Raw genomic sequence first — 8100 nt, 5'->3', positions numbered from 1 at the left:
AGCTGCAAGGTTTTATTTATTTATTTTAGAGAGAGAGTTGAGATGTAAGTCAGCGTATTCTCTGTGCATTATCAGCTGGGATTGTGTACTGTAAACCAATACATTTTTTGCACAAATACAATATTACAGAACATTAGAGGATCATATCTATATGTGAATAATAGTCCACCGCCTAATAGCTGTGTGTATGAGGAATTCTACATTATTAAGCACTGTAGATTGTGCATGTAAAGCGCGCGCGCACTGACCGGAGAGCCCGACGGACGCGGCGACCTCCCGCCACGCGTCCTCCCTCCGCTCCGAGCGCCGGTAACCGTGCAGCGACACGTTAAGCACCGGGTAAGTGTAGACGGTCTGGATGAGCTTCTCGTTCTCAGCCATCGGGTTTATCATCGCGCTTCTGCTGCTGCTGCTGAGACGCGTTGTATTTCCGGAATGGCACAGGCGCATCAGTGACGCGCGACTCACGCATCTCAAGCGATTGGCTCAGTTTGAAAGCGGTTTAGAAGTGTGTGTGGAGGGAGTTCAGTCCAGCTCATTTTGGTTCGTGATCCTCAACAAAAACTGAACATGTCTTGTGCTCAAGACCTTTTTTTTTATTTTATTTTATTTCTTTTTTAAATACATTTAACATACAGATTTCCATAAGATCATGAAATCATAATAAATAACATAACATAAAAAATAAAATAATAATAACAACAAAAAGGGTGTACATGTGTACTCCAGTTAAAGATGAGGAGTTTAACTGCTGGTAAATGTCCATAGTCACAGATTAAATAAACCTATCGGTGACCTTATAGGAAATCAATGTAACCCAGCCTGGAGTGATTATTCATTTATTTCTCATTTAGTAATAAATGTGATTCATTTGGGTCTTCAGATCACACATGAGCATTAAATAGACCCTAATTTCTACAGTATAAATTTGGTCTTTATACAAGAAACCAAATAGATGATTATTATCGTGTCTGAGGAGGTGGAAGACAATTTAAAGTTTACCCAACTCTCCCTTTGTTTATTTTACTGTTTAAACTCCACTTAAGTATTGAAAAACGTAATGTACTGTAAGAAAATAAACGCGTGAATGTTCTTATTTTGTCTGACGCTTGTGTTTCTCTTTATGACGCGACGCTCTGTGTAGCCCCGCCCACAGTCCAATCTCATTGGTCCAATAGCCCGCCATGACGTCCCGCTTGCGTTGTAGAGGCGCGTGTCGCGCACTTTTGACGCGACTGTGCAACAATTCCGGGAGCGTTCATATCGACGCGTCTCATTAAACTCAATGGCCGTGACTGAGAAACTGATCCAAACCGTCTACGCGTACCCGGTGCTCTACAACGTGTCGCTGCACGATTACCGCAGCTCAGAGCGGCGCGTGAACGCGTGGAGGGAGGTCGCCGCGTCCGTCGGGCTCTCCGGTCAGTGCGTCAACATTACGCGCGCCTTCTGCCGCGCGCCCGTCAAGCGTTTGACTTTGAAAAGTGTTTGTGTGTTTGTTGATCTGATGGAGACGCGTCAAACTACAACGCGCGCGTTTGGATCAAACTGCGCTGATTGTAAAAGGCACGTTTTGGTTTGACGCGTCGCCCGCGGTATAAATGATGGAAGTTAACAGGATCTCATTGAGCACGCGCGTCTTTTCCAGTCCAGATGTGTTTGTAAGCGTTTTTGTTAGTTTCTAACTTTGAGGCGCGCGTCTGATTAACTTTATGATGAAGATTTATGATAAAAGAGACATTATAACGCGTCACGCGGCTTATCATCGCACACCTGATTGCTGTAAATACACACATTCTGTGTCTCATAGCCTACGTTTCATATTTCTACTCTATAACTTCATTATGATGTGTGTTGTATTTACATGGCATAAACTTGGCAATAAAGCTCTCTCTGATTTATGATTTACATATTATATAAAGGCTGATGCAGATGATGCACGGTAAGCGTTTTCTTTATGATGCGTAAAATCACCATGCAATTAAAACGGGAAAATCTTATCTTTGCACGGTAATATTGCCGCATTTATGATAAATCTGACAACAATCCATTCAGTTCCGACCACTGATAACATCAAGCCCCACTGATAACATCAAGCCCCACCCGCTGAGAACATCAAGCCCCACTGATAACAAAGCCACGCCCTGCTGAGAACATCAAGCCTCGCCCCACTGATAACAAAGCCACGCCCTGCTGAGAACATCAAGCCTCGCCCCACTGATAACAAAGCCCCGCCCCACTGATAACAAAGCCCCGCCCTGCTGAGAACATCAAGCCCCGCCCCGCTGATAACAAAGCCCCGCCCTGCTGAGAACATCAAGCCTCGCCCCACTGATAACAAAGCCCCGCCCCGCTGAGAACATCAAGCCCCGCCCCACTGATAACAAAGGCCCGCCCTGCTGAGAACATCAAGCCCCGCCCCACTGACAATAAATCCCCTCCCTGCTGAGAACATCAAGCCCCGCCCCGCTAATAACATCAAGCCCCGCCCCATTGATACCGTCAAGCTCCGCCCACATTTGTTCTTTTTCCCGTGAAGCATTTCTTTACATGCTTTGATTGATTATGTGATCGTTTTTAGTCAACTTGTTTGCAAAATGTTTACGTTAACAGCGATTAAAATGCATGAGCACAGCATTAAAACCTGACAGTTGTGCTTAAACTTTGAATTTCTTAACTTAAAAACATTTGATGTAACTGATGACCTTGAGTTTTGCCAAGTGTGCCTTTAAAGGCACAATATGTAAGAGTTTGGGATAAAACATCCGATATCCACTAGATCAGTGTTATATACTGTGTGACTTTAAAATCCCGAATGTGTCCAGGAATGTTTAAATTCAGAGAAATCCGTGATTTTATCCAGGACACGGCCTGTGTGTGTGTGTGTGAGTGAGTGAGTGAATGTGAGTGTGAGTGTGAGTGTGTGTGTGTGTGAGTGAGTGAGTGAGTGAGTGAGTGTGTGTGTGAGTGAGTGAGTGAGTGAGTGAGTGAGTGAGTGAGTTGAGTGAGTGAGTGTGTGTGTGTGTGTGTGTGTGTGTGTGTGTGTGTGTGTGTGTGTGTGTGTGTGTGTGTGTGTGTGTGTGTGTGTGTGTGTGTGTGTGTGTGTGTGTGTGAGTGAGTGAGTGTGTGTGTGTGTGTGGTGTGAATCTCACTCGCTGTGTGTTTCCGCTGCAGTGGTGGAATGTAAGCGGAGATGGAAGACCATCAGGGACCGATACATCCGCGAGCGCAGACTGTGCAAGCTGAAGAGGGAAGAAGGCGGCCGGCGGCTCCATTATTGGCCACACAGAGAAAGCCTCTCGTTTCTGGACGCTCACATCAGGAAGAGGAAGCGGCTCAGTGCCGGCTCGGCTCCGGAGGATCTGGAGGATGGAAGCGCTCTGGACTCGCCTGAGGAGTCTCTGCTAGAGCCCAGCCTGGAGCTCAAAGCCCCGCCAGTGGAGAAGCCTGAGCTCAGAGCGGCTCCACTACAGCTGGTCCCTCAGCTCGCCCCCATCAGACCGCTGCTGCTCTGCGCTCATCCTCCAGGCCTGAAGGGGGCGCCAGCGGGGGCCTCAGAGCTCAGCTCGCACACGCCGGAGAGAGAGCCGCAGAGCTGCGGGAAAGCGGAGCGAGCGTTCGATGAGGACGAGCTTTTCCTCTTGAGTTACGTCCCGGCGCTCAAAAGACTGACGCCGCAGAAAAGAGCCGCGGCCAAAATGCAGATCCAGCAGATCATGTTTGACGCAGAGTTCAAAGAGCAAAAATAAACACACACACACTTTCTCTCAAGCACACACGCACACACACACATTCACACATACTCTCTCACACACTCTCACACACACACACACACACTCACTGAAGGGAAAGTGACTTTAAATTAGAGTGAGTTTCGCCGTCATTCTCTTCACCGTTTTATAAAATATCACCAGTGGAAATGTTCATTAAATGTCGTGGTGGGACTTTTGCATTAAACAGCTTTCCTGATATTGTTTTAAAGATCTCACACAAAATAAATGTGAAATAATAACACCAGTGGAAGTGGGGCAATCATTTGTTACATTGGCGTGGAAAACCGGAGCTATTCAAATGTATTTTTCTTCTGAGACTACATTTACCCAGAGCTTCAGACTGCTCTGACTGGCGGCAACATGCTAATTCATCTCAACATGTTAAAATACATTAACAACATGCTAATTAATGCTAGCAGCATGCTAATTCCTGTCAACATGTTAAAATACGTTAACAATCAATCAATCAATCAACTTTATTTATATAGCGCTTTTACAATCACGATTGTGTCAGAGCAGCTTCAGTGTTAAACAGGACAATACTGCAGCAGAATTAGATTTGGCTGTACAGTCGTTCTGGAGTAAACAGTGATGTTATCAGCTTATTTAAATTTATCAGAGAGAGACAATGTTGGCAGATCAGTATTATAGTTTATAGAATTAAATAAGACCTAATTCATACATTTTATTTAAAACATAATAATAATATCAACATAATAATAATAACTGTTACATTTATATAGCGGTTTCTAGGCATTCAAAGCGCGTTAACATTTTAAACATGCTAATTAACATGCTAGCTAACGCTAGCAACATGCATGCTAATTCATGTCAACAAGTTAAAATATGTTAACAACATGCTAATTAACGCTAACAACATGCTAATTCATGTCAACATGTTAAAATACATTAACAAAATAATAATAATAATTTGTTACATTTACATAACGCTTTTCTAGGCACTCAAAGCGCTTTAACATTTTAAACATGCTAATTAACATTAGCAACATGCAAATTCATGTCAACATGTTAAAATATGTTAACAACATGTTAATTAAGGCTAGTAACATGCAAATTCATGTTAAAACATCTTAGCGACATGCAAAATCAAGCTACGAACATGCTAGTTCATGTAAAAAAAATTAACATGATACAGTATAATGTTAACAAACATAGCCTACTAATGTTCAAACATGAAACATGAGCAGGAGAAGCCAGGTGTAAGAGTCAGGGGTGGGGTTGGGGGCAGAGTCGGGGTTGAGGTGGGAGGAGCAGGAGAAACCAGGTGTAATAGAGTCGGGGCGGGGTAGGGGGCGGAGTCGGGGTTGAGGTGGGAGGAGCAGGAGAAACCAGGTGTAATAGAGACGGGGGCGGGGTAGGGGGCGGAGTCGGGGTTGAGGTGGGAGGAGCAGGAGAAACCAGGTGTAATAGAGTCGGGGGCTGGGTAGGGGGCGGAGTCGGGGTTGAGGTGGGAGGAGCAGGAGAAACCAGGTGTAATAGAGTCGGGGGCGGGGTAGGGGGCGGAGTCGGGGTTGAGGTGGGAGGAGCAGGAGAAACCAGGTGTAATAGAGTCGGGGGCGGGGTAGGGGGCGGAGTCGGGGTGGAGGTGGGAGGAGCAGGAGAAGCCAGGTGTAATAGAGTCGGGGGCGGGGTAGGGGGCGGAGTCGGGGTTGAGGTGGGAGGAGCAGGAGAAACCAGGTGTAATAGAGTCGGGGGCGGGGAGCCATGGTGTAGCAGACTCAATGGAATACACCTTAGGGACCAATCGGCTCCTCCCGCCATTTCTCTTGAAGCCGATACAGAAGTAATGTAAACTGCAATTCCTCGTCTGGTCACTAGAGTGCCCATAAATGCCCAACTTTACAGCAGAATAAAACATGCTTATAGTCTGGTATAAATTGTGGTTTTGGTCTATATATGGTTAATTTTGCCCTTCATGACAACGGTGAGGGGGTGATTTTTTTTTGTATAACTCATTCGTTTACGTTATATAAAGCCTTAAAGTTCTGCATAATTAAGGGTGTGGTTACTTTGAGTGACAGGTGGATAGCCATTTATCCGCCGTTTATAGTCATTGCGTCACCTAAGCTCCACCCACATCCCGCCTCTTTGCCCATTTTCTATTATCCAGGAGTGACTCGCGATGACTCGCAAGATGGCGAAGGCTTGTCTCTACTTTAAGCTTCAGAACCATAGATATGTATACGTATATGTATTAATATACCCTGCCGTGGTCATCCTCAGCTCTAGTCAGAATATGAGTCTGATGCTCATTGGGCTGTGATTATGGGGCGTTTCAACCCAACCAGGAAAGACCTCGATTGGACAGACCAACAACCAATCAGAGCAGCAGACCGACGCATAATGTTATAAATGTCAACAGAGCTGAACTGCACTGTGTTGCCAAGTCCGCGTTTTTTTTCCGGGGGTTGTTTTCTATGTCCGCGGGTTGAAGCGACTATTATGTGATATAGACCCATTAATGCGAATTTTAGCAGCAACCTTACCAAAATAACACACATTTTACCCCCAAACACCATTTTTTCCCGGAGAACCCCCCAAGAAGCTATTGTTTAGGGCTAGTAGTTGGCGCGTTTTGTTGTAAAAACTTGGCAACCCTGTCTGCACGCGAGCTGGAATAAACAATCTTTGCTGGTGTTGTTAAAAAATAAAAGAATTTATTGATACACAGAGTACTGACCCAACATGATCATCATTACTGAGAGAAATAGTGAAGGTGATGCAGATACAAACAAGCTCTCCGTTTAGGATTAGTGCAAACTTGCTACTGTCGATCATCTGTCCATCATCGGCTAAAGCCCGCCCTGGGCTTCATCTGTCCATCATCGGCTAAAGCCCGCCCTGGGCTTCATCTGTCCATCATCGGCTAAAGCCCGCCCTGGGCTTCATCTGTCCGTCGTCGGCTAAAGTTCAAGAGTTTTATTTGTCACATACACAGTTATACAGAATACAACCGGCAGTGAAATGTAGACAGGTCCGCTCCATGGACAGCAAATAACAATTAACAAAAAAAGCACAATAAATTATAAAATAGGGATAGGATAAAGCCCGCCCTGATGATCTCATTGGTCAGTTTCTGTTGATCATCTGTCCGTCGTCGGCTAAAGCCCGCCCTGATGATCTCATTGGTCAGTTTCTATCGATCATCTGTCCGTCATCGGCTAAAGCCCGCCCTGATGATCTCATTGGTCAGTTTCTGTTGATCATCTGTCCGTCGTCGGCTAAAGCCCGCCCTGATGATCTCATTGGTCAGTTTCTGTCGAGCATCTGTCCGTCGTCGGCTAAAGCCCGCCCTGATGATCTCATTGGTCAGTTTCTGTCGATCATCTGTCCGTCATCGGCTAAAGCCCGCCCTGATGATCTCATTGGTCAGTTTCTGTCGATCATCTGTCCGTCGTCGGCTAAAGCCCGCCCTGATGATCTCATTGGTCAGTTTCTGTCGATCATCTGTCCGTCATCGGCTAAAGCCCGCCCTGATGATCTCATTGGTCAGTTTCTGTCGATCATCTGTCCGTCATCGGCTAAAGCCCGCCCTGATGATCTCATTGGTCAGTTTCTGTCGATCATCTGTCCGTCATCAGCTAAAGCCCGCCCCTGATGAGCTCATTGGTCAGTTTCTGTTGATCATCTGTCCGTCATCGGCTAAAGCCCGCCCTGATGATCTCATTGGTCAGTTTCTGTCGATCATCTGTCCGTCATCGGCTAAAGCCCGCCCTGATGATCTCATTGGTCAGTTTCTGTTGATCATCTGTCCGTCATCGTCTAAAGCCCGCCCTGATGATCTCATTGGTCAGTTTCTGTTGATCATCCGTCCGTCGTCGGCTAAAGCCCGCCCTGATGATCTCATTGGTCAGTCTCTGTCGATCATCTGTCCGTCTTCGGCTAAAGCCCGCCCTGATGATCTCATTGGTCAGTCTCTGTCGATCATCTGTCCGTCATCGGCTAAAGCCCGCCCTGATGATCTCATTGGTCAGTCTCTGTCGATCATCTGTCCGTCATCGTCTAAAGCCCGCCCTGATGATCTCATTGGCCAGTTTCTCTCGATCATCCGTCCGTCGTCGGCTAGAGCCCGCCCTGATGATCTCATTGGTCAGTCTCTGTCGATCATCTGTCCGTCTTCGGCTAAAGCCCGCCCTGATGATCTCATTGGTCAGTCTCTGTCGATCATCTGTCCGTCATCGGCTAAAGCCCGCCCTGATGATCTCATTGGTCAGTCTCTGTCGATCATCTGTCCGTCATCATCTAAAGCCCGCCCTGATGATCTCATTGGCCAGTTTCTCTCGATCATCTGTCCGTCATCGTCTAA

General features: G+C 46.3%; 1 protein-coding gene across 1 annotated transcript; it reads left to right on the top strand.

The window, feature by feature from the left end:
• Nucleotides 1–742: 742 nt before the first annotated feature.
• On the top strand, nucleotides 743–4003 carry LOC137072148 (uncharacterized). The gene is made up of 2 exons (XM_067440367.1): nucleotides 743–1421; nucleotides 3175–4003. The coding sequence occupies exons 1-2, from the start codon at nucleotides 1286–1288 to the stop codon at nucleotides 3747–3749; spliced, it is 711 nt and encodes a 236-aa protein (XP_067296468.1). The 5' UTR covers nucleotides 743–1285; the 3' UTR covers nucleotides 3750–4003.
• Nucleotides 4004–8100: the final 4097 nt, after the last annotated feature.

Source organism: Pseudorasbora parva, chromosome 3 (genome assembly GCF_024679245.1).
Source record: "Pseudorasbora parva isolate DD20220531a chromosome 3, ASM2467924v1, whole genome shotgun sequence".
Taxonomy (NCBI): domain Eukaryota; kingdom Metazoa; phylum Chordata; class Actinopteri; order Cypriniformes; family Gobionidae; genus Pseudorasbora; species Pseudorasbora parva.
This window is presented reverse-complemented; position numbering and strand designations above follow the sequence as displayed.